Source organism: Harpia harpyja, chromosome 2 (assembly GCF_026419915.1).
Source record: "Harpia harpyja isolate bHarHar1 chromosome 2, bHarHar1 primary haplotype, whole genome shotgun sequence".
NCBI lineage: Eukaryota > Metazoa > Chordata > Aves > Accipitriformes > Accipitridae > Harpia > Harpia harpyja.
This window is the reverse complement of record NC_068941.1, coordinates 36,655,756-36,683,134: the sequence shown is the minus strand read 5'-3', so window position 1 is coordinate 36,683,134 and position 27,379 is coordinate 36,655,756. Positions and strand designations below refer to the sequence as shown.

General features: G+C 40.7%; 1 protein-coding gene across 10 annotated transcripts in view; it reads left to right on the top strand.

The window, feature by feature from the left end:
* The first annotated feature begins 502 nt into the window (after nt 1–502).
* The window catches only part of LOC128136508 (melanopsin-like), a 46,601-nt gene continuing 19,724 nt past the window's right edge, over nt 503–27,379 (top strand). For 2 of the 10 annotated variants that reach the window (XR_008233398.1, XM_052776230.1), the window contains exons 1-6: nt 503–643; nt 5,271–5,392; nt 21,349–21,491; nt 23,742–23,875; nt 25,398–25,601; nt 26,026–26,197. Coding sequence is in view for 9 of the 10 variants with exons in the window: in XM_052776230.1 (XP_052632190.1) it covers nt 5,300–5,392; nt 21,349–21,491; nt 23,742–23,875; nt 25,398–25,601; nt 26,026–26,197 (746 nt within the window). In the remaining variant the exon portion in view is untranslated. Of the gene's footprint in view, nt 644–5,270; nt 5,393–5,800; nt 5,926–6,333; nt 6,438–9,321; nt 9,446–12,897; nt 13,103–17,320; nt 17,412–21,348; nt 21,492–23,741; nt 23,876–25,397; nt 25,602–26,025; nt 26,198–27,379 lie in introns of those variants that run through there. The other 8 variants (XM_052776309.1, XM_052776258.1, XM_052776267.1 and 5 more) reach the window with 8 other exon arrangements.

Sequence of the window (27,379 nt, the reverse complement as noted above, 5' to 3'; positions counted from 1 at the left end):
TACCAAGTTTGGGTTTCTTTTTTTTTTGACCATATTACCAAGAGCCCTTGTAAGCGTTGATAGGACTCTGATGCATTCAGCTTCCAGGATGAAACTCTCCAGGACGGCTTTTTACGCAAAAGGATTTTGTTTTAAGCATTTAAAGTGTGAAAATGTTTCCATTTATAGAAATAAGTCACCTTTGACCAGAAATAGAAAACTTCAGTATAGAAGATAACAGTACAACAAAAAAATGTCTGTGTGGCTGTCACTGCCATGACTTTGACAGCAAAAGTTGTGACTTTTAGGGTTTTTCCATAAGTTGTTGGAGAAAACTTTGTGATTGAATGAGGCTAGAGGAAAACTTGTGAGTTAGTAAAAAATCAGAATCTTTCCTGTGGAAAATTCTGGTATCACAAAATGTGTTTTTCAGCCAAAATGAGTGTTAAAAGTAAAAAATACTGTATTTTATTTTGTTGACTAAAATTTTGTCAAACAATGATAATTTGGGGTTGGTTTACAGGACTGGTGGCGCAGCAAAGCTGTTGATCTGAGGACCCTGTTCCAGGAAAGATCCATTTCCACCCCAGCTCAAACAGTCTTTCTAGAGGGTACGTAACAGTGCTAGAAGCAGCAACTAAGAGCCAGGATTCCTGTCCCCCAGGTGAGTGTCTCCCCAGAGGACTATGAAGTTGAATTCCTCTTCCCTTGCCTTCTGGCCCTTTGACACTTGCATTTCTTCCTCTGCCGTTGTCTGTCTCCAACAGACATAATGCTCTTTGGCTGTGGCTTGGTGCTGAGGCCCCTCTTCTGGGAGGCAGGAGCTTCAAAGGCCATGAAGACTGTAAGACATGGCTAAAAATCCTCTGCTATACCTGAGAAAACGAATGTTTTCACCTAAGGAACAAGATTGGGAGTGGATCTTGACTGGGTTGTTCTTTCCACAGAAAGGACTGTAGGAAAGGATGAACCTGAGATGAAAAATCATGGCTGAGTCCTGGTAACTTACTCCTGCTGGTGGAATAAGGGGATAGGAGGGATATCAACCCCTATGGGGTAAGGGGAAGGAGGCTGGGAGAAGGAGAGAGGAATTATGCTGAAGCCCCTGTTCCAGCAGAGGCCACTGCCTTGGGTACCTCTAGCTTCTCCCTCTCGGAGTCACAGCAAGCAAGGGTTTCTGTAGGCTTGGCATAGTCAAAGTAGAAAGAAAAGACAAATGCATAATTAAATTGTACCATTGGCATTAACATATGCCCTCTATTAGTGGGGGAGGAGAAGAAAAGAGTCAAACTTTTATAGCTTTACACTTTTGCTAGTGAGATGACCTGTAGATAAGACGTATCCTGGATAAGCAGTGCCATGTCTTCTTTTTTGTCCCTTGTGAGCAAACTGTGAGACATGCATTCTAGTCCTGTGATTGAGTCTAACCCATGCCTTGATGTTAACCGGCTTCATTCATATCCAAATCTTAGATCATACTTTAGATATTCAGAAATTGAAAAATTGTTGGGTTTCCATGGTGACTAACCCTACCTGAGAAGCACTTGACTAGGCAATTTCTTGAGAGCTTTTCCAAGCCCTTAAGTTTCTACAGTTCTATCATTCACAAGACAAGCTGGCCTGGCCCGTGCTAACTCTTTGTTTTCCTTTGCAATTAAAATGTTTCAGCTGCCATGTGAAATATGTAAGACTTTTCAGAGGTGTCAGAAGCTCAGTAGGATGACACTGAGTGTTTGCACTGCAGTTTATAACAATCCTGAGATTAATTCCCAGATCAACCTTGTAGCTATTTTAAACCAGTGGAAGATATGCACTGCTAAATTAATCCATTTTGCTCATTGGCATATGATTCTGTTTCCACTTTTTATTTCACTCTTCCTTATTCTACAGCTCAAAACACATTTCCAAACATGCTTCTGTGCCATCCCAAATTGAACGTGTGACTGTAGATTATCCATCAATCTTTGACAGCCTGGAAAGGGCTTTGGATGCTATTTCTTTTCCTTTTAAAGCTAGACTATACCAGTTCAGTGGCCGCGTATTTCTCTTTCATTACACTCTCTTCTTTCTGCCAGTTTTTTGTTGGGATTTTTTTGGTGGGTTTTTTTTGTTGTTTTTTTTTTTTTAAAAAATAATCATGCTCGTCCTATTTTGTACTCTTCAGTGATCATAGCAGTGGTGGCCACAAGTATGGCCATAATTCCTTAAAAGGACTGAGATCTCTGACATGACTGTAAGAGAGGGGGAGTGTGGAACTCTCTCCCATCCCACTGAATCTGTAGCCTGGAGGAGCTTTTTGGTGCAACTCTGCTTCCTCTGCCATTCTAGATAATAGTCCTTAATGTACACTGAATTTAACCTGCTTTGCTACCCTGTATTGCTAGTGTTCACAGATTTCGGAGGAGCTGGTCAGGCAGGCTGTTGTCAGACCCATGTGCCCCAGGAAGCAGCACATGTGAATTGTCTGTTGGATGTGAAACACCTTTGAACCTCGCTGTGTTGCCAGAAATAATGTTTTTTTCTGGCGTGCCTATGTTCAGCCTGCAGTGAAAGAAAGATGACCTTGGTGAAGGCTCAGATCAAAATTGACTGTTGCAGTGTCCAGTGCCTCTTGATTGACCACTGGGTCTGTCTTTGTGCCTGGATATTTACAGTCAATCTCTGCTCTCTCCCTGTCTGATGAATATAACACTCAAGCGTTGCAAGGAGCGGGGCTATGGGCTGTGAAAGCACCTTGCGTGGAGGCGGGTGCCCCAAGGAGCTGGCTCGTGAGAATGCCTGCCCTGGGCATGGCAGGTCTGCAAGATCTGTGATAAAGTCTTCATTACCAGTGGTAACTGGAGAAATACTAGCAGACTTTTCCCAACTACTGCTCAATCCAGGATTCAGCACCAGTTCCAGCTGTTGACAATTATACTCTCCCTGTAGCTTTGCTTAGATGCGGTGTTTGTCACAACAGATCTAACCTGTTAAACAGATACTGCTTTTTGCTCCCGCAGGGATGCCTTTAGTGACAGATAAAATTATTTCAGTGTAAGGTAGATAATGTCCTTCAATTTGTTAAATTTGCCAATTGCTTTGGGAGCCTCTGGGATGGAAAGTGTCATAGAAATTTAAAGTGCTATTACTCATCCTAAATGACTCTGCTCCATTTTCTAAAAAAAAAACCCCCAAAGATGTATACTTCTTTCCTGCATTTTGTTCAATGTTTGGTTGGTTTCTCTGAGTCTCCACATGGAACTACTACCATTAGTTCCTTAGCCTAGGATCTCAACTACCCTCAGAAAGAACATTTTTCTGACCTTTGTTAGGCAGTCATTTACCTTACCTACTTCCCTAGTTACTTTAGCAATCTGTTTTCTGTGGCTAATTTTAAGGCACTGATTTTCAGTGCATTTTACTCAAATACATCATGAGTTTAAGCATGAAAATGCAGTTCCTAATGCTCAGTGAGTCCAAATACTCTGTCTGGTTGTACTCACTTGATTGATTTACTGTATTTTCCCATGTCCCAGGATTAATTACAAACAGCTGAAAAAGAAAGGCCTGACAAAGAACTAATCTTGGTGTGAGTACAGGGAAAAGAGCTGTGTGAGACAGCAGTCCAGTAAGCCTCTAGCTGGAGGCTTAGTTGCACCTAAATGCTGTCATTCATGGAGCCAACTCAAACTATCAATCAAAACCCTGTCAGTCTAAACAAGTCTGAAGCTTGAAAAAGTTTGCTTTAGTTGGCATTTAACTTCCCCTTGGCATCCAATTCTTAGCTTTAGAGTATCTTACACAAAATAGGGTTCATTTTGAGTCTAGCTCTGTGAGGTATTGTGTGTAGTGGCCTGACCTCAGAGAAGTTTCAGCTCCAACTTGCAGATGTACGAGTGAACAACAACATAAGCAAAGCAAGCAGTTCCTATGAAAGGACATCTGAAGAGTTTGTCAGGTGTCTCATTGTTTCAGAGAGCACCATTTCCACATTTCTGTAAGTAAAGAAAAAAAGTGGGTGTTAGAGGGCTGATCATTTCTCATGCGGCCTCTGTTGTCTTAAAAAATATTTAAAATACATTAGTGATAAAATATGCTATCAGCCAACAAATTATGAATCTACAGGTTCTGAATCTGCAAAGATAGTTATAGTACTTCTGAAATCGTGTATAAATTTTCCCCTGAAAGCCAATGTTTATGGAAAAAGTTGTAATGTAAGCAAAAACTTTATGCCTCATGATACATCTAGAACATCAACATAATATTTTTAAAGGTGACAAAGGTAACCTAATGGATCACATCATTTAGATAATAGAGAGATGCAATGAACAAAGAAAAAAATAACTATGTAACTGTTACGATGTCTAAAGTATGTGTCATTTGGTGGATTTGAGCTTGGAGCATATAAAGCAATGGAAAAAACTGTAGTTTGCTGCCAAAGCTATCTGCAACCAGCAGATCACAGAGATCAAGTCAACAGGTGGACCTGAAAAATAAAATGTCAAGATGCCAAGGTACAACTGACTGTAAGAGACAGCAGCTAATACTGATCTTTTATTTTACTGGGCATCTTTGGAGGAGGAAAGTAAAACCTCTCAAGTCAAATAATTGAATAGAAATAAGGTGGTTCAATAAGGAATGAAAACCAAGGATGAATTAATAATGACCAACATAAAATACCAATATCTAAACATTTATGTATGACAATGATACCATAATTTTGGCTTTTACAATACAGTGCATAAGAGCATATTGTGTTTCCACTGAAGCATGTTTGGGGTTTTTTTTTTCTGTTCTGGCACATTGTTCATTTTATTGTAACATATCCATCATGTCTTTGGGATATTAAATGCCAAAGCAAACTTTGTTTTGAAATCTAGGTCTCCAATTTAGAAAGTTCTGATGTATTCCCCAGCATTTACAGATTATGTATGGTATATGTTCGCCATACTTGTAAGTTTTATGTTTGTAGTTGAATTTCTATCATCTTTAAAATCATCAGTTAAAAAAGCTAATCTGTGGGCAGAAAAAATTTTAAGGTTCTCCTGCAAAGCTGTGACCACTGTCATGCCCCAGATGGAGGGGGCACATAAGTCCCTTGAATAACATGTTTAAATTGTTATTTCTACTGCTCTCTGTACTACTTTGAGCCTTTTTTCTCCAGACAAAGCTCAATCTCACAAATCCTCTTCATTCATGTCTTTTAAAAGGGGAGCGCTGAAACCAATTATGTTGAAGATATTGTCAATGCATTGAAGAAAAAAAATATAGGGATAGAAATGTAACTATTTTTGTGATGTCTTTCTGGCCAGAGTGTAAGAGAAAGAGGCTCTCGAAGAGCATGCCTGCCATCAGATCCCTGCTCTTTTCATCACCTTTCAGTGCCTCTGAAGAGCTCAGCTTTACAAACATGACACCAACAAGATGCTGTGAGGTAAGAAATTCCTGTGCCCCATTTGGTGCCGTTCACTTTATTTTCTGTGGTTATTCAAGTGCCTCCGGGACAGGCGATGCTTAAATGTTGAGGCATAAGCTGCAGATGAAATTTCAGTAACTCCAGGGTGAGTTGCTGGGAAGCGGCTATGTTTTATGCCCAGTCCCTGCTCCTTGACAGCCCTGCAAGAAACCCCGCTGTGTGTTTAGGTGCGTGGCTGCTCACATGTGCAGCAGGGTAAAGCCACCCTAACCTAGCTGTGGGGGTTCATGGGCCATGGGGATGGAGCGCAGGACACGCAAGGAGAAAGCCAGAGCCGGGTTTGACCAGCCAGGAGAGGCGAGGGGGGGGGGAGCGGGGGTGCCCGGCTGCTGTTTTCAGCCACCTAAGGGGGGGTTATAGGGAAGGCAGAGCCAGGCTCCTGGCAGCAAAAGCGTAAGAGGCCACGGGTGCGAGTCGCTGCGAGGGAAATCGCAGACGCCGCCCTCCATCCCTGGCTGCCCACACTGCCCGCCCGGGACCGCGGGGAGCAGGTACAGAGCAGGCAGAGCCCTGGGCACTGGCTGCCCAAGGATGCCCAGCCTCGGGGGTGGTACCCTTGGGGGCTCGGGATGCTCCCGGGCTGGGCTGGGCTGGGCAGAGGTAGCTGGCTGGGATACCCCGGAGACTAGCTCCTCTGGGTGTCCATCCTTTAAAAACAAAAACAAAACAAAAAAAAAAAAGAAAAAGAAAAAGAAAAAATATTTTTAAAAATTGTGGGGTATTTGTTTGTTGTTTTTTTTTTTTTAAGTCATCTTTTTGCACTTGAAACAGTTGTGGTGGGGCCAGTCAGGCTGAACAACGGGATCGGTGGTTTGTGGGGGGCTAGCGCTGCGGTTCAATATACTCCCGGAGCTGTCAGGCTGGGAGCGGAGGAGGGCTTGCTCGCGAGTGGCTTTTTAAACCCTGGGATTTCAAAGGCTCCTCGGGATGAGTCGCAGCTCGGCAGTCCTGCACAGGGCGGTTGTGCAGAGGGAAGGGAGATGCTTTCAGCTGAACCCAAAAAGTACGTGCCAGGAGGAAGGCTTCAGAAAGTGGGAGCTGGGCAGGGAGAAGGGAAGGGAGCATTTCTTTTCTGCTTTGTTTTCTAAGGAATGGTTTAAATTAATTGCTTCTCCTTTAAAAGAAAAAAAAAAACAACTCTCATTGAAGTTGTTTTGATGTAATTAATTTTGATTTATTTTTTTGTGCAGCTTACCCAGGTCTCCCCAAAGAGAAATGTATTTTCTTTCTGCTGTTTTGTTTAGATTTTTAGGATGCATTTGGAGTTTGGTTGATGGGAAAACTGGCTATGCAGTGGAGGATGTAGCAGGTGATTGCTTACTATGGTACTTGTTGCGTCATCAAGATCTACTTGATTAAACCTTATTGTGATCTGGTCATTAACAGCAGGAAAACTTCAATGAAAAAGGAAATATAAATGAAGTCCTAAAGCAGATTTCAGAGTTATTATCCTTTTGTGGAGCCGATTAATGTAATGTAAAGTGACCTAAATGAAGTGCTGTTTATTGTTTATATGTTTAGCTAGGATTATTTGAAAACATTCATAAAGAAAAGAGGATTTTCTTGTGCATTGCAAATTAGTTATGATGATTTGGGGCAGAAGACTGAGATAGGTCAGCAAACTAAATATGAAGAATTTGTGTAGCCCTGTCGTCATAGCCCCCCACCCCTGTATACCCCTGACCTTATACCATTACAATACTTTGTATAGATAGAAGATCTATAGATAGAAGATTTTCTCCTAAATCTTTGATAACTTGCCTGGGCTTAATTTCATTAGCCAGCCCAGCCCTGGCATTTAAAGAAGTCTACCAAGAATATTTGTTTCTTCTTCTAGTCTTAAGAATGGAAGAGAAAGGGTTATGGGAATGATATGGGAGAAACTCCAGCTTGGGAGGGAAGCTGTGGATGTCATCTCATTGCAACAGGTCATTGTCCTGGAATAAATCAGAAAGAAAAAAGTTGGGCAAGCTTTTTATAGAGTCCTCTTAAGTAATAAATAAGTGGCAAGTAAACAGGAGTTTGAGCATGTAACTCCAAATTATTTAAATGCACTGAGCGTATTCTGGCACTGCTGAAGGTCTTCACTTTTAATTGATTTTCTCTTTTAAATCACATCTTTATCATAGTGGTTTTGTGGGTTATTTTTGCTGTTAAGCTTTCTCTAAAGTTTCCTAGGAAGTCCAAGATCTGTTCCCTGTCATTACATACTCACCAAATTTTTAACTACTTCGCATTCTGTATTACTCTCTCTTGCCATAAACTTAGCTGTTCAAAAACATGTGTATGTGCAAATATAACTCAATAAGTTGATCAAGGGATTTAAAGTTGAAATTTTTTTGACATTGTTTGACTGCCTTCAGAGGTTGCAAATTATCCCCCCCAGGATGTCCTGTACTTTCAACGTGCTGATGTGCTGGGGTGCTAGCCTGCTGAGAGAGTGTGACTGCTGAAGACGTTGTGCTTAATCTGGCAGTCCTTGGCCAAGCAGAGTTTGAAGCAGAATTCATTGCACATGCCAGACTGGGCCCAGAATAGAAATGTGTGTCTGCATATCATTGCAGGTGATTAAATGAGGCTGATAACATTCCCGAACCACCAGAGCATGACAAAGCAATGTTAATAGATGAGGTGATCCAGCCCTTGGTATCAATGTACCCAAGAGTTTCTCAAAGATATGCAAACATAACAAGAAACATGGAATTGCAAGACGTTGCAGCTGCAATACAAGCCAAGCTCTCTGGGCCCTGAAAAGTAGGAAATCTTAGTATACTGGTGCAAGTGAATTGAAGGAGTTACTCATAATGCAGCTGAGAGGCAACAGTCAGGCTGACTTGCACAAACTGGTTGCACTCTACTAAAGCACTCAAGAATATGGCCACTAGACACCTTTTATAAATACTGTGATGAGGACAGTCACCCTGGGAAATATTGAAATAAAAAGATGTTGTTCAAACTTCACGTGCAGCTTTGGTAGATACTGGGACTTGAGAGCATGCTTAGCAAGTAGATAGCTACTGGATGGTAGTCAGTAGTTCAACATGTGAGGTGACACGTGCAGAATGCATGGCATGGTTCGAGTATGCGGACTTGAGCTGCTGTGCAGCTGGATCACTATGTACGCCTCTGGGGCAGCCTGCTGTAGTGAGGTCTGAGCCTGGAGTCACCGGCTCTCCTGCTGACAGCAGACCCAGGGAATGGTATCAGCTGCTTTGTTTGACAGCATTTGCAAAGTTGAAACATACCCTAGTAGAAAGCCCAAGAAATAGGGAGATGGACCCTTCTGATGTTTGCCGTGCAAACGGACAGAGCACTGCAAGAGGCTGCTGAGTTTAATGGAGGATGCAGACTGGAAGACTTCCATGTCAGGTGGGGGTATGTGCCTGATGCCTATAGAAATTTATTGACTGCCATCAGCACAGCTGTGCTGCTAACAAAATGACTGGCTAGATGAAACCAAGTCCAACCTGATGGGATGATGACAGGAACAACGTTTAAACAGCTACAGCTAGTCTAGGGCTAATAGAGCAACAGAAAGGAGCCTGCTTTCTTTGTGCCCTCTTAAGTTAGCAATGCCTGGAAAACAACTTGTTCTCAAGTGAGAAGGAAGTTTATTTGTTTAACTGTAAAAAAAAAAGACAGAGTACTTCCATTGAACTTTCTGCAAAGGATAACTCTAGTGATGAATAAATTACTTGCCCTTTTTTTTAGAAAGAAAAAATATGCATAGTTTCTATGATTTCTATACTGAAACTTGTGCTAATATTCAAATAATGTAGCTGACTAAACCTTCACTGTGATAGAGAAAGAGTGAACATGGTTTAGAAACATGCAGTGCTGGCCTCACCATGCCCTCGCTGACATAAAAGGCCCCTCCCTCCATGGCATTGCAGTAAACCATTGCACAGAAGATGAACATTAGCAAATGAAGGTTAGCGGTGACAGCAAGAGCGCCAGGGAGCCCCTGGATTAATGCTGGTGCTTTGGAAAACTCTAGTGGTGCTGCTGCAGGTAAGTGCCAGTCTGTAACTCCTAAAGCAGCTGATGAGGAAAGACAGGTTGTCTCAAATGCTGGAGGGCTGCAAGATCTGCAGTATTTGCAGTCCCTCCTCAACAGTGCAGGAGGTAGCAGTCTGATGGTATCCTGGATGATGCTTCAGGACCCTTAGATAATCCATTTGCAATAGAATTATTTTGTATTCAGCTGTAATGACTTTACAAGTGCTGTGAAATTGCTTTTCAACTCTGTTATTAGCTCAGTGTTTACGGTTTGATCACAACAAAACTAACAGCAATAAACTACTGTTAAAGTTCAATACAAGTTTGCAATTAACAGTAACTATTTGTTTTCAATGTGGAGAAATCTTAAATGAGTATCTCGCTTACCCCCACAGCTGTTGTGTGCAGACTGTCCCTTCACCCCTTTTTCCATGGGGAGATGTTCTTTAGGGCAATGCTTTTCTGGAGTTGGGTGGACAGAGAAAGGGCCAGTGTGGGCTTAAATCTAGTATGAACATGACTAGAGACACACAAAATACTTTTTTAGACTTACTTTTGTTTGTTTTGTGAGATTCTCTGGTGCATATTACTTTGCTGGCTTGCTTATATGCTTTTTAAAAATAAAGGTTCAGAAGGAGCTAGTTTTTTCTGAGATGAGAGGTAGGGCTCTGCAGAAAAAACTTGTGGAGACTCCCTGAGGCTTTCTGACTTGGCGCAGTAAAAACAGGTTTGAACCTAACCGGCTTATGGGCTTCTCTTTTTGTAAAATGGCACTTTCTCCTTAACTCAGAAAAGAAAGCTGCCTTGTGCTGAGATTTTTCTTTTCTGGTAGTTCATCATGGTTCCAAGCTGATGCTGCAAAGGCAATGCAGGGGTTGCTTCAAATGCACCCCATATCTGGAGATTATTGTGAAGGTGAGAGGAAGATGATGTTTCCTAATATAGATGTGCTAAAACTTTTGTTACCCTTTGTAGAGTCTTGAAAAGTGGTCTGCAGAATTAAAACAAGAGACTGCATTAAAACAACTACATCGTCCCTATTTTCAGTGTGCTACACATGGCAGTGGAGAGGGAAAGGATGAAGCTCCTTCACTGCTATATCAAAGTTGTCTTGATGTTTCTCCAGATCAAAGTAAAGGCACTTGCTTTTGCGTGAGATATTGTTTCTTCCTCTGAGATGAGCACTGCCATGAGACAATTAAGTTCGCTGAGAGATACAGAAGTTGCTTTTAATATACATACTTACTCCCACCAAATGTGTCAAAACATGCTCTGTTATTTTAGTATTTTATAAATCCAGGAGTCTTTCGATTGCTGTAATTTCTCTCCAGTTATGCCCATATTGCAGTTCCTTATTAGCTTGCTGATGCTGCTTTAATCTTCCTCTGAAATAAGTCTTCAGTACTGCAGTAGCTTGCTAATCATAAATGGAGTTGCCAGTTTCACTTGCTCATTGGACGTTGTTCCTTTAGCAAGGCTAAATCCACAAGGAATTCATAAGTGCTTCACCCTGCAGGCGACTAGAAAAGCAATGACCTCCCTCCTGGATGAGAGTTTGTTTTACTCTTGTTTTGGAGCGTTAAGGGAGGTTGCGCTACTGCCAGATGCTTTCATCTGGCAATAAAGATTTGCCTTTCAATGCAGAGATGGGTCATCTTGAATATATCTCACCTGATAATTTCTTTCTCTTCCCAGTCATCTCCATTATCTCCATTACCTGTGGTGGCTAGGTGCTTTATTCTAAACAGAGTACTTAGAGTACCTAGTGGGAATCTGTCAGACTAAAATGCATAGGCCATTGGACTAAACAATGTATCAGTGATCCTGTTACATTCTCTAAAATTAATCGTAAAATATTCCAAAGCTAGATTTTCATGATACTTGGGCATCTAACAGTGCAGATAAACACCAAAGAGTATTTTCAACAACACAGGAAAAGTGGTGTATTGCCACCAGTGCAATCAATAGGTGTGAAGTGCTTAAAAACCTCTGGAAATCTGTCTTTTCGTGCTGGACTTAAAGCCACAGGAGAAAAAATTGTTACAAATGAAGTGGAGCAATTACTGCACCCTTCCTACCTCAAAAATACGGTCCCTGTACAGATTATCTATAGAAGTTAGTCTACAGCGTCTGGGTGCAAAAGATGCATAAAGGTTCATTTGGCTTTTGTTGTCTGTCCCCAGTTCCTGTGAAAGTAAAAGAAGGTAGGTAGGAAGACTTTCAATTTACTGAGACAGCATACCCGTCCTCAAGTAACTGAAATAATATTTCATTTTACTTATGGCTTAAACCCATATTTTTTAACTGTATGCCTTCAAGGGTTTTATTCCTGGCATCATGGAGTATTTTAGGTTGCCAGGGTGGTCGTCAAGTCCCACCTCCTGCTCCAAGCAGGGCTAACTTCAACATTTTTAGATTCTCTATGGATGAAGATTGTGCAGCCTTTCTGGGCCCCTGTTTCTGTGCTTCACCAATCTCACTGAAAACTTTGCCTGCTGTGACTTGTGTCTGTTGCCTCTTGTCCGTTCACTGTGCACCTCTGGGAAGAGTATGGCTCTGCTTTCTGCATACCCCCCTTCCATGCATAGAGGAATATTAAACAGAAGCAAACAGATATTACATGGAAATAATCCTCAGCTTAGAGTGATTAGACGTTTCTTTGATCTAAACAGAAACTGAATGCTACAGTGTTCATACTAATATTACAATTGTGCTTGAAGTTAGCAGATTGAGAATGTGCACTTGCTATATTCCCCATGTTCTTCCCCTAAAAGCATCTGTTGCCAGACACCATCAGGTGTAAGATATGGGAGTTGGTGGGCCTCTGATCTGACTACTTTTAGCAGTTTCCATGTTCCTAAATGTACATGACGGAATGATGCAAATGGCATCAAGAAGCTGGGGGGGGGGGGGGTTGATTTAAAGTGCCCTCCACCCCCACCCTACCACCCATGACTAAAATTTCTTGTTGAAATATGGAAATTACCCTCGTTGGCAAAGAATGTCTCTGGTTTCAGGCCTTCAGTTAAGAATATTTCCTGCAGAAGAAAAATCAGTTTGTTTATAAATAGGGAAATGTAGACAGTGAGATGGATTCTTTGGTAAAAGTGCAGTTCTTTACGCTCAGCTAGTAAAAATTGTACATAAAACTTCACTGAAATGTAGTTAACAGAGGGAGGGTATTTCTACTATTATCATTGTGCTTTCTTCATCGTTCACCACATTTCATCATAGGTGACAGAATAGAAAAAATACAGAGGAGAGAATCCAGCAGGAACCAAGTGACCACACTGATGAAAAATATTAGCTATATGCATTTTTAAAAGTAGCATCAGAAAGACTATATAGGATTAGTATAAGTTATTAACATCTTGCCTTAACTGGTTTATTAGACTGTGTTTTCATTTTGTAATCACCCTTTGAAAAGCTGATGTCAGCTGATGATTTTTTTTTTTTTTTCACAGTCCTGAAAAATAAGCACGTTTTCATGGGATCTGTTTAAAATGCAAGGCCCACTTCTCAGAGCAGTTTCCGCACACAGATCTTCTGGCAGCAGCTGAGTGGGTCTCCCCAGGCAGCAGAACAGTGCAATGAAAAAACTATTAACGTCTAGATGAGATGCATGAAGCCAGAGGTGGCTGGTGAAGGATTCACTCTCAGTTATCAACAGTAAGGAAGAAAATATTCTCTTTTTTTTAAATAAAATATAAAAGTCTAGCGGTCCAGAAGCCAGAGTATATGTTCAAGCTCTTTGAAACCTCAGGGCAGGATGTTATATCCACTGGCACAGATCAGAATTTCAAAATGCGGTGCCAACATTTGTGGACAGACAAAGACATTTCTTCATGTGCTCTTGTTAAAACCAGTAACGTGAGCATCACCCGGCAGTCGTGCTCGCTGCTGCTCGGCCTGAAGCCTGGGGCTGGAGGAGCAGGAGAGGGCTTGGTGCAGGCAGGCAATGGGTACTGCTGCACTGCATTGCTATCAGTGAACAGTGGCAGCCCATGAAATTGCTTTTGATGTGTGGTGGGCAGGCTGGAGTGGGGGCATCCTGGTCAGAGGCATCCATGGCTGGTGGAATGGGAGCGGCAGTCGTCTGGCAGCCTGGGATGAGTAAAATGGACCATGACGAGCTACAGGAGCTCAAAGGAGGTGGAGAGGGGAGAGCAGCTCAGGTGAAGAGCCCGTGTTATGCCAAAGGGTTACAATGCCAGTGGTTCAGAGCACTCTTGCCACCAAGTGGCAAACGTAGAATAAAGGGATTTCTTTTTTTAGGTGAACTTCGTGTGATTATCAAAGAGCTGCAGTTAGCAGTAAGATGCTCAGAAGGACAAAAATAACCTATGACAGTATGATGCGTAATAAGATAAAAACTTAAGTATTTGCTGTAGCGTATAAATGATTTCTCCCTGAAGACTGCAAAATTTCTTATATTGAAGGAAATAAATAACTCCGATATCATGTTTTGACCACACATACTTTTCTTTAACATACTCTAATGCTCTAAAAAATATATCCTGAGATTTCTGCCTACTGCTTTATTGTTGCACCGTCCTAACAGTTATCCAGTCCCTCTTGGCCAAACAAATATGCACTGAACTGTAATAGTCCAGCTAGTTTTGATGCAGTGTTAGCATTGATTAGATTGTTCAGCGTGCTGCCTGCCTAAGCACGCATAGCTTGTATTGTAATTTGAGGTGCATTTGGACATAGCATCAGATAATTTCGAAGGCATTTACGGGCAAGGGGACAATATGGTGAGTGTCTTGGGGGTCACGTTAAAGATTGGCTGTGCTGGTGTGCAAGCCTGTGAGAGATGAGAAGGGGAAGATGGACTGAGCCCTCAACTCGATTGAGTATTAACAGGTTCTGGTAGTGGGCATTTATTTGCTTGTTTTTCAAAAACACTTAAGTCATGGTTGAATTTGTTTTTTTTAGGTTTTGCGCTCTCAGGTTAGATTTGGATGTGTTTAAATAGAACATAAAATTTCTGTAGAGGAAAATGTTGTGAAGACCTGGTTAATGTTACCTTCTTGATTATACAAGTACACCAGTATTGGAACAGAAATGCCCTCAGAAAACATGCCTTTGGTAACTTGCTTTAAAACTTTCAGGTCTTGGAATAAAAATCTATTGCCTCAAGGTTTGATTATAGTAACTCGGATTAAGGCAGGGGAAAAAGTATGCTAGTTACTTGACAGTGCTTCCCCACAAAAACAAGGGAGTGAGTAACACAGCGTTCCTCCCAAGGCCAGGTTGTGCAGGCACACTGAATAGAATAACTTGTAAAACTTCGAGTAAGCCATCATGTTTGCTAACCCCTGCCCAAGTGGTGCAGAGAGTGCTCAAGCTGGAACACAAGCCAGCTTGTTTTTCAGCTGGGCTGATTTTTCTGTTGTTCTTTTTTTTTTTCTTTTTTTCTATTTTTTTTTCTTTTTTCTATTTTTTTTTTTTTTTTTTTTTACTCAGAGAAGCAAATGTGTCTTTTATCCCTGATTTCAGTGGTGTGGCTGGGGATGTACATAGAAAGCAATGTCCATGGGCTTTCCAGAATAGACTTTACATTTTAAGGTTCTTTTAGTCAGTCTCCAGAGAGATGAAAATATGCCCTTAGATAGCTTTGTAACAAGCAGACAGATATTAAAACTTTACTTATTTTCACTTTTATTGTTTACTTCTGATTGTTGTATTATTCTCATGTGAATCATTTTTATATCATGTCTTAATTATAAAACATATGAATTATTAATACCCCTTGCTTACATTGACTCATAAGGCTGGATATGTGGACATCTGAGTTTGCCTACCTAGTTGAGTATCTAACTGGTTTATTCTCATGATACTGAGAACTTGATCAGGTTTTGATGGTTTTCTCTTTGGGGTTTTTTGAGATTTTTCTACCCCACCAGCCATGTGCCATTAGATTTCTTGTAACTATAAGACGTTTAAGCACAGATATTCAGGGCCTGAAAGAAAGCATCTCGTCAAACCAGGGGCTGTGCTAAACATGAGATCTTAAGGATACATACCCCAAATGAGTCTTGAAGTCAAATATTAAATGCTTTTTTTCAACTGGCTGTTCATTTCAGTAACAGCCCAGAAGCACTTGCTAGAATGGAATTAACTAGATACATATTTTATTATAGAAAAAAATTCTCAGTTTTTTTCCACAAACTAACGACCTCAGTCTGGATAAATATACTTCTAGGTCTGGAGCAGATGCCTGACTTTTGTCCCTGGCTGCCTTTGCTATTTGTCCTGTTGTACACAGCACTGGCAGTTCGTGGTTTTGTTTGTCACTTTTGCATGAACTGCATCAAATTCACAGTTCCATTTGCTAAACCAATTGTCGTCTTGATTAAATGCACACTACAAAAATGTGTCTGAGTGCTCCTGGCTTTGGCATGTGAACTGATTGGAATGAGCTATGGAAGAAAAGTGTCGCCCGGAGACTGATAAGAAAAGTAACTTTTCCACATGTGGATGATCACGGTTTAATTTGACTTTCTGAGGACCAAATAAATCTGTACTTACTGTGTGGTGTTGTAATGCAGTACTGTTAACCAGAATAAGCAAAGTTGTTGTTTTTTGGTTTTTGGTTTTTTGTTTGTTTGTTTTAATACCCAAAGGTATTAACAATATTTTCCACAAGTGTTCATTTTAAATAAATCATATTTTGAAAAAAATCTTACTATCACTAGCTCTACTATAGTCACCTCATAGCAACAGTCTTCTGTTTGCTGATTCAAGAGTTCCTATGTATAAGATATTCATTAAGCCCCAAATTTTGTCATCATTTCAAATCAGATGGTGCTTCATACTGAAATTACCTCTTACATTGACAATCAGTGAAATTTCAAGGAACTTGGCAAGTATTACCTGGTAGCTGGCACACAGGGGTTGCTCCTATCTCATCATACCTAAGTATTGTTTACTACTTTTCTTGAAAATTTCCAAGCGTAACTGTGTAGACTTAAGGTTTTTTGTACAGTAAAATCAAACTTCTATGTTGCAAATCCACATAGCAGGTCAGTGCAGGGAAGCTGCTAGGCTGTTAATTCACTCCCTTGTTAGTGCACATTAATCCCCCATGTAAGCAAGCCCTTACTTAAGCTCATTTCAGTGTAAATCATTTCCACGAGATGAGCTTGCATCCATGACCAAAAGCAGAGCATAAATAAAGCTTTAGATACTTTTATATCCACCTAATGCCAATCATACCACCATTTCTGAATTCGATCCATTATTTTCTACCCCTACCCATTGAAGGGGACTTGCCCTTGCCCTCCTTTTTTCACCACAATTTTTTGTCTTCTGCATTGCAATCTTTATTAATCTTACCAGCTGGAAAGCAGAAACAGATGGCTCTAATTATTTGGACATCGTTTTATCACTAAAAATCAAATTACAGAAGCTTTCATGGAATAACTTTCCTCATCTGTTAAGTTTTCCATCTTTATTTTGGGAGGAATAGACCAAGTTTATTTTTATATCTGGTGCCTGCTTCCTTTGCCAGCTAGTTGAGGGACAGCTGTTAATTGTTTATCCTCCATTTGCCTGCAGATCTGTTAGTTATCCTGCCAGGAAAAACCCTCCAAGCAGCCACATAGGTGACAGCGTTTTGATGTTGTAGTCACATTGCATATAAGGGTAAGGCCACATCATGATTTATGTGAGTTGTCAGGTTCAACATCTCAGAGTCAAAACACAAGTGATTGGAGCATTAATTTAGAAGGAGCCAAGCAAAGCGAGTACAAGATAGACAAGTATGCCAGAAGCTGGCCCTGTTGCAATTACTGGCATCTTCATGGGCTGCTTGTTTACATTTGTATTTTTGAGTGAAACAGCCAGGTTGTTCTGGATGTTGTCTTTAAAATCTTCACTTAGGAAATGGACGTGTCTTCAGCAGAGTGCTTGGGATTCTGTCCCAGACTACAAATGGAGAGAGGCAAAGCCAACCTGGGGGAAAAAGGGACAGGTAAACACATCTCACATAAGCACTTGAAAACTCGCGTCACCCATTAAAGATTCAATATATTGGTTGAATAAAATGTAATGCCTACCTTCATTATCTTTATGTTAGATCACATCATTAAAGAGAAGGAGCAAGACTGTGGCTTATACAGAACAGGCTTTCCATTCTACATTACGTGGCTGCGATGATACTGAACACCCATAAACACAATTTATTGAGATAGATGTGCTGAATCCAGGGCAGCCGTGCATTACCATTGCAGTGTGTAACAGCTGTAGCTGGGGGAGCATCTCACAGCATGTCTTTTAACTTTGTAAGTTTTCTGATTGCATTCTCAAGGGGTCTAAATTCACTGTTAATAAAATGAAAATGAATAGCCTCAAGTATAACTTGCACAGTGTACTTTAGCAGTTTGAGAGTGGTGGCATGAGATGGATCCAAAATCCATGCTTTGCTAAGTCTAAAAGACAGGACCCTTCCACTAGCATCAACTGATTAACTGTATCCCAGCTGAAACCAGGACACCATACAGCATTTTGGTGCTAAGAGAGGCTAATATAGATACAAACTGGTAAGACACAACAGTGACTATATCAAATGCAACCTGCTGTACTTAGCTGCTGTCCTGCTTACCAAGTCATCTGGAAAGATTTGTAATAGTTATTTGGGTTTTCTTGGGTTGGAAAGAGTCACAGCAACTTGGAATATTCTCCTATAGTTTAAATTTATTCTCATTACTGGGGAGAAATTAAAGTACCAAAAAAATGCATAGAGTGGTAACAGCTTTTGAGAATATCAGCAAAAACCAGCTTCTCATTAGAGCTTATCACCAAGCTTAGAAATTTTTTTCGTATTTCTAGTCCTCATCTTCACAGAGTAAAATATTTACTTTAGCAAGTATTTAGCTTGTTAATCAAAATTACCAAAAAGGCCAGCTTCTCAGAGGTGATACTGTAGGAGAAGAGGAAAGGCTTAGAGTTTGTGAATATCTTAAAGCCTTGATGATATTGATGATTTGTCTCCGGTTGGGTGTTATTCTGTACGAAGAACAGGTCTGTATTAGAAAAGCAGCATTTATTCAACAAAGTAGATTTTAAATTCTCAACCTTAAGAGTATTTAAACCTTTATTCTTAAAATTTTCTGTTGTGAAATTATGCCAAATTACTGAAATAAATTATGTGAGTAAAATGAGGTATAAATTCTCTTGGATTAGCTTGCAGCTATTTGTACTTGTTCAGCCTGTTTTATTTAGAAAATTTCCACTAGTTTAATGAAATTATTTTTTATCAAAGTTGAGGTTTTCTGCTGAAATATATATATACACACATACATAGATAGGCACATTTATCTTCTTAGATCCAAATTACAGTGTTATAAATGGTTTTCTGTCTTTATCAGCTTGCCACATTTGATACAGCTGGATGCCTGCCACATCCTGCTGTCTCAGGGTAACACCGACAGAGTGAATAAGTAGCTGTCTTTTCATTCGGATCTTAAAGTTGTTCTTACTGCTATTAACATTGCAGCAAAAGTGGCCGTGGTATTTTATGGACTTCCCTGAAGGCAAGATCACTTCTCCAGTGCCTGTGTAATCTAAACATCCCTCACTTTAGCTTCTCGCTGAGATTGCAGGCTCTGTGTAATTTATTTATTGCTTTCCAAATTCCACTCTGTAAGCATCAATATATATGTTTATATATTTTTAAATATATATGTTTATATTCCATCCAGTATTGCCAGCAAACTGTAATCTGAGTTTACAAATGTGTCACATGACACATTTTTCAGCTTTTGACACAGCTCACCACCCATAACTGAATAAATGAGGCCAAAATGTCCAAGTCAGCTTCTCTTCAGTAGAGAGATAAGGTGAGACACCTTTGGGTGTGAAATTCATAGTCCATTTCTCAAATGAGTTTCTGCAATGGCGAGTTCCCATGTGGTGAAGTAAAGCATAATGCATACGACAGGCAAGTAGTACTTGCCCTGAATTACAACATCTATATAATACTCGTCTATATAATAACCTTCTACATAGGGGTAAATCCTGAGCATGCCTAACAGATAAGCTAGAAAGGAAATAAAAAAAGGATCCTTTTCCTTCCTCCCCAGTTTAGCCTCTTTGGTATGCATTGCCAGAAATGAGGCAGGGTTCTGATTTAGTGCACGCATGCTGCTAAGAAGATTAGGTTTGAGGGAAGAGGAAAGGAGTTTAACATGGTTAATTTGTGTGCCCAGGCAGCCCCGCTCTAAAAGCACGGTGCCGCCTGTGCCTGGTGCCACTGAACAGCCACGGCTGCGTTTCCTCACTGGCCCACCTCCCCACGTGCTGCCCACTCTTACACTACCTCTCACACCTTCTTCAAGGGTAAATGCTGCATAGGGTGATGTTTTTTCTTGCTGCCTAATCACTGGGAATAGCACCAGCAGATGCTTCTTTTAGTTTCTTTCTACTTTTACAGCGACGTTATCTTTGGTGAGGTGTTACGTTGGCAGTAGCCATCCTGTTATGGGTAGAGTCTGTCAGACCACTGAGAAGGCTTGAAAGCAGCCTTCTGCTTTGAAGCCATAGTTTTTGTACCATTTACTACATCACTTTAGTCCCAGGAGCTTTGCCATCAGCATTTCTGCTCCACACCTTCTGTTGTGCGGATGCTCAGGGTGGGCTATGCATCTCACTGGGTGCTCCATTGCCGAATGCAGCCTGCCCTTGGGGAGTACCCCCAATGGGATCGTGCAGTTAAGGGGATAATGCCCACAGCTAGAACGGTTGTACAAGGAGGGAGCTGTAGTGTGTGTACTTCATCAGTGAGTGAGCAATAATAGAAGTCAGAAAGGAGAAGCAGCAGTATGGGAGATTAGGAGCTAGCAACAGGGCAAAAAAAAAAAAGGCTGTTCTCACCATTTTTGAATGGCCACTTAAATACTACCAGTGGGGCGATAGTTATCATCTTCAACCTGTTCTGTCACCCAGCTCCTCTCCCGCAAGGCAAAATTAGCCTTGTCCCATACTCTGCACATCACTGAGCTGCACAGCAGCGAAACGTGGCGATGCAAAGCAGGTCCTTGGCTGTGACGAGGTGCCATACCTTTGACTAAGCTGTCCAGCTCTGACCGCGTGTGTGAGCGCTCTGCCTGGCTTAGCTGCTTTTGACTTGGTAAATAAGAATCTCCATCAGGCAATTCGGACTCTTCTTGTTGATAATGATAATGAGAGCTGAGTGGAGTAGCTGTAGGCTGCCCTGCTGCTGAATTTAGCTGGTGATAAATCTGAATTTGTTTTAAAATAAAAACAACCATGGAGAGAGTTGGTGGGGATTTATTCATGTGCCGGAGATAAAGGGCAGTGAAAGAGGTGTCAAGACTATTTAATGTATTTGTGCTTACACAGGCGATGCTACTGCTGCTGTTTTACCTCTGATCTCCTACCTTTTCCATGGGGAATTCCCATGTTTTACAGCACTGTAAGTTAGTGGATAAGGAGGTTGGGGAGACCCAGGGGATTTCATGTTTTTAAGTGTGGGCTTTGCTCCTAATAAAACCACAGTATGACAGGCTATTCCTTGTTGAACTGGAGTTTGTATTGTCAGCTAGCTCTGCGCCCCAAAGTGCAGCAGTTACCCAGAGTGAGTTTTATGCTAGCACATCTTTGCCTTTTTCACATCATCATTGTAACTTCCTTAGTATTGTTTTTCAGTCTGTTTTCCCTGGGGTTTTTTCTTTTTTTCTTTTAATATAAATATGTACTGTTAAAGTAATGAAGGCTACTTGAGGGAAACTTGATTACAGGGGATGTGAAAAGAGCTCAGAGGTGTGTATTTGATTTGCATGAACTGTGAAAGCAAATGCTCTGCCTTGCTTTGACAGGCTGAGCACGTGTCCCCTGGAATAAGTGTCCTGAATGGGCTAAGCTTTCCTTTTCCTCTGTTTTCCATTCAGGGTTTGAACATGGGCACCCAGCCACACTCCGTGACCAAGGCAGAGATCCCCGACCATGTTCTTTACACCGTAGGAACATGCGTGCTCATTATTGGCTCCATTGGCATCATTGGAAACCTCCTAGTTCTCTATGCATTTTACAGGTACAGAAATTCCTTTTATGGTTAATCTGACTGGCCCTGAGATTCACGTGTTCCTGTGTGCAGATGCTCTGCATTGGTTACCTCTTGGATCAAATCTCCGAGCAAAGGCTGATGGCAACAAATGGGGTGGGGGAAAGCTCCCCCTCGCCCCCATCTACACACATCACTGATAACCTCAGTGTAAATTCCTCATGTTTTAAGGAATCAGAGAAAATAAATACCTTGTTCTATAAACAATTCCAGTTGAAAGTTTAAAGAAGAGTTTAATACTTTTAATGATAGAAACCACAGTCTCCCTGTTGCAGCCTTCTTCACTCACCCTGTAGAATTTGCAGAAATACTTGACAAAAACTGACGCTCTTCCCAGCAGCCCAGATGTCCTGGAAGGACCAAGAAAGCAGTGCACAACACGAAATGAGCTCATGACATCAGTGTATTCCCTGCTTCAGGCAGATCATAGGATTTCTGTCAGTTTGTGTGCTCGCTTGGCATCTGCCAGTGTAATAGACAGCCAAAGCTACTGCAGCTAGAGTATGCAAAAATCTCATGGAAAAAATAGCCTTCTTCTGTCCCACACTGTGATGCTGGATTTCAAAATCCTCCTTGCTCACTCTTTGCTGTCATCATGCGTGTTGATGCAGAGGAGGCTTACAATGCTGCATACACCGGTGGGTTAATGAACAAAGTGTTAGTTTCATATTTATATGAGATAGAGGAGAAATGGAATTCCCTGCAACTGTAGATACCTTCATAATTTTTGAAATGCAGTGCAAGCTCTCCATTTTTCTTGAAATGTGTTTGTTTTAGCTGTTGTAATAAAAGCATTAAATTGTCAAAGTAGGAAAATCTCCATAGGCAGATGAACACCTGCGAAGGTGTGAACTCTGCACCCTCTCTTACCCAGTTGTTGCAGGCAGTTATGTGAGCCAAGACTGTTAGAATTGCAGCAGCTTTGAGATGGCTTTCTCAATTTCTTTTTCAGTATGTCTTTGTCAGCATGAGGAAAGAAATTCATGTTAGCTGCAAATATTGATATTTTAAAGCACATCAGAAAGGCCTCAGTTGTTCAACTTTCTACACTGAAGGAGGCGTTTGGGGGAAAAGAAACAATTATTTCAAACTATTGAGAACTACTGCATGCAGGTTACAAGAACAAAGCTATTTATAAAATCTTGCTTCCTCCCTATGTCTCACAGAGTGTGCCAAGTCACCTCTTTTTGTATTACATCTACCTAACACTGTGAAAAGTCCTGAATTCAAACTCTAGTTGTCAAAGCTCTTTACTTCAACATGCAACCAATACAGTGGTTCACATTGAAGGACTACTAGTTCAGTGTTACACCTTCTCAGTATATCCCTCAAAAGTGCCAGTTTTAAGGTAGATTTGGGTGAGATGAACTCACAAATTAATTTAACTTTGCTAGTGGTACATAATATTTGATCAGAGCAATAAGGGCATATTCAGCCTAATAACCCCAAGTAGAAGTGAGATGTTCTTTATCATGTTACCAGTATCTTTACTCCTCTTAGCTAGAGCCAAGGGTAATCTTGAATACCAGCTGAAATTTCCAAGGAGGTTGTAAATCCAGATATCCCTAAGAAGTGAGACTATGTGAGGTGGTGAGACATGGGGAAAAAAACTGGAAGTGATGTTTGTTTTCTTTGGATAAACTTTGCTTGCAGACTGGCTGCTGCTTTCACACTCCTTGTGGTGTTTTATGTTACCTGTTCATCTGCAGCTGAGAGCTTTTGTTCTCTCATATGAGATGTATATGAACAAAAGTATTTTTTTCAAATCTCTGTGCATGCTCTGCTTGTGCCGTAGCATTTTGCAAAGGGTCATTTAGTTAGTGAGTCTTCAGGCCAGCAGCTTTTAAAAATTCACCAAAAGTACGTCCTTTGGCTCTGTAACCTTCTTCAGATCCTGTTCTTGAGCAGTGCAGGACACGCTCGGTGTTACTGTGCTTATACAGAACTCCTCTTCTCCTGAACAAATCCATAACTCAAGACAGCTGGAATTCTCCTCAGTTTGAAGAGGAAACAATCCATTTTATCCTCCTTGCTATTGTCAGTCATCATTTTGAAATGACTACATCTGTAGCTGCAGTAATTGACTGATGATTAACAATTGATTGATTTGTAAGTAACCACCAATTGCAACCTCGATAGTTGTTTATGCTAGTAAGCAAAGTTATAAAGTTAACTGTTCGCTTTATTTATTTAAAATCACGTATTTCTCATGTTTTTAAGCAACAAGAAGCTGAGGACACCCCAAAACTACTTTATAATGAATTTGGCTGTGAGCGACTTCCTGATGTCAGCTTCTCAGGCACCCATGTGCTTTGTCAACAGCTTGCACAGAAAGTGGATATTTGGAGATATAGGTACTTTTCAACACTAATTCATGCCTCACCAGCTCTACACTGTCTGCAGCCTATTTTAGCTATAACAATCTTGGCTTGTGCTGTGGAGACAGCAGCACAAGGCTCTTGAGTGACAACCCAGGGTCTTGACATCAGCAGTCAGCATGATGGCACATGTTTTGTGTTCTAGGTTTGATCCTTTCACCTTACTTTGGAAAGAAAGGAGTCAACATCAACATGTAATCATGTTACCTTTTAGCTTATAAGGACAGATGCTATGGCTGAAGATGGGTAGAAAAGTTTTATTAAGTCATAAATATTTCTGTCTACATTAGTTTAAGAGGGAGTTAATATATTTATTTAGAAATGTATGTTGATATCCATTAGCACTCTTCTAGGAATATCACATTTAATTAAGAGATTTAAATAACGGTCATCAGTTGAGGGCTCTGCAAATTCAAGCTCCTTTCTTTCCAACTGCAAGAAAGAAAAGGTGATGCATGCTCACACTGTAGCTGAAATGTGAGCATAGCACATTCCTCAGAAGTCTTGATGCTCTGCTTGGTACTGCTCGTCATGTCATTGGGTGAAAATTTGCACCAAGTAGTGGTTGTGTATTGGTGGAGCAAGCCCAGAGGCCATGTATTATTTAGCAGCACAGAAGGGGCGCTTCTTTAGTTTGAGGATGTTTTTAGTCTTGCTCATCCCCTTAGATAAAATCAGAGTATATGATCATGCTGCCATAAATGAAGCAATTGATTTGGGTTGAGTGGCATTTGGTCCTTAATTGCAGGTTACTCACAAAGACTTTAGAAGAAGTCTGCTTTAAGGTTGCATCTGGTATTTCAACTGTCTGCCATTCCTGGTGGACTATTGTCTCTAACCACACGGGGTGACTCAAGGTCTCAAAAAATGAACGATCATTCAACACAGGTTTCTGAATCAAATTAGGGATAGTATAGCTCTACAAGTTTTCATCTGCTAGTGCAATGCCTGAATGCAAAGAGGGGGGAAAAAAAATGGTTTCATGTAAAAACTGCCAGTTTTTTCAAAAAGTGCTGCTATTCAATATAGGAGCTGGAGCTATGTTTTACAGCTGGTCTTTTAGCCATCAAATTTCAACCACTTCTACATTTTTAAGCCACATAAACCAAAGCCATTTTTTGAAACATCCATCTGTCATTAGCAGACAGATGTCTGCTGCAGCCCGTTAAGATCAATATGTTGGGCAACAGTCCAGGAAAATGTAACTTTAATTAGATTGGATTTTCTTTGAGGCAGTTTTCCATTGACAAAAAGTTCCCAGTTGCAGCCTGCAGTGGAGAGTAGGACTTGTTAAATATGTAGGTTTGTATTTTATTAATATTTGTGGCTTTTTCTAATAAACATTTAGTAACTATGAAATTGTAAGGCTAAGAAAATTCTTCTAATGGGAGAGAAGTCCTGAGCCAGGAAAAAAATGGGAGGTTTATCATGTCAGGCTCTGAGAGAAAACATGCATCTGTTTTAAGAAAATCCCTGACATTGCCATTTTCTGCTTCAGGCTGTGACTTGTACGCTTTCTGTGGGGCACTCTTTGGAATAACCTCAATGATGACTTTATTAGCTATTTCTGTTGACCGCTACCTTGTGATTACTAAGCCCCTACGGTCCATACAGTGGTCTTCAAAGAAACGCACCATGCAGATCATCGCCGTCGTGTGGCTGTACTCGCTGGGATGGAGCGTGGCTCCACTCTTCGGGTGGAGTATGTTGTCTGCTATCTCTTCTACTGTTCCCTATGTGGTCTGTTTTAGCCTTGCTCAGGGTATAAAAAAATGAGGTTTTGGATAAATTATTGGGTGGATGCCTAGCTGCCATGTGATTGTTTGTTGTTGTACTGTGTATCTGCACCTATTGCACTGCAGATACCGTCCTCCCCCTGACCCCCACGTTCTATTCAAGCACAACAAATTGCAGATGCAGTACTAGGTGTATCTGAGGGTCTGGCAGTCAGGACCTCCTCTCCACATGTGCACTCGCATTCTCAGACCACACATATAATACAGCCAACATAGCTCTTGAAGACTATGTATATAGTACAGGGTTTATTTTAAGTGCTCAGTTGTTAGATCAGCAACTGCGCAAGCTTTGGGTGTATGTGTGAATAACGTATTCCATGTATTTCATAGGTTCCTATGTGCCTGAGGGCTTGATGATATCCTGTACATGGGACTATGTAACCTACTCCCCTGCAAACAGAAGTTACACCATGATTTTATGTTGCTGCGTGTTTTTTATTCCCCTGATAATAATATTCCATTGTTATTTATTTATGTTCCTGGCCATAAGACGTACTGGCAGGTAAGCAATATAGCTGAAATAAGTAAATCTCCCTTTTCTTGTATTGAGAAGATTTTCTCAATTTCTTTAGCTGCAGAAAAATCTGAATAAAAAATTAATCTGAATTGAAATTGGAAATAGTGGTAGATTATTAACAGCTGTAACTGGAGAAATATTTTTGCCAATGTCAAAACTGGAATGGATGTATGTATTTTGGATTAAGGAAAGAAGTCTCTGGTTGTTCTAATCTTATCCCAAAGTGTGATAATTAATAGTACATCAGATAATTTGATAGTTTGGATTAGTTGTATTTCAGACTTGCAATACAAGGAACACGGTCCTTGTGCATTCCAGCACAGTTTTCAGCCCCAAGGGATGATGAATAGCATGTTACAATGGGGGCATCATCTGTCTTTGAGCTGCTCTGTAAACATAACAGTCCTCATATTTTTTTGACAGTTTTATTTAAGGCAGGCATCCCAGAAAACCTAGTGGTTCACTCAAGCATCACAACTGCATGCATAATATCTGGCTATGCTTGTTAGGACACTTCTTCCCCCCCCTCCCCAAATTCTTGGTCTATATTTAAAATAAAAAACCCAGCAGAGTGTTAAATCTGTAAAGTAATTTCATTTGGCCAGTTATTTTTCTCCTAATGAGCACATGATTTATCTTTGGTCTGATCCAATACCAGCTGGAGTTGTGAGTCCTTCCCACTGCTTGCACTGTCATCAGCTCTGATGGCTTTTCTCTGTGCCTATCTGCAGGCACTTGTTGAAGTCATTTGGCTTCGCAAGGCTAAATTTTTGCAAGCATGTTTAACTGTATGCCTAAATTGAAGTTCTTACTGAACTCTATTTTTTGGCCTTGGTCTTGGTTTTTACCATGCTTTGTGTATGCATATTTGATACCAAGCGAAGGAGCAAAGAATGCATACTTAAAACAATCTTGTCTTGTACACCCGTGAAGCACAGTGGCCACATGATTTTTCTATGCCTTTTGCTCGCTAATACAGTAAACTCTCTTTATGGGTATGTTCACAGTGCACCAGGAAGTAGTTTGTTACCCTGCTGGCTGGTAATTACTGTCTTCAGCCTGAAAAATATCTTCATTTAACAACATTGATACGTAAAAATTGTTATTTCTATGCTAAACTATATAAAATGCTAAACCATATAAAACCATTTTTTTAATAAAGTGTGG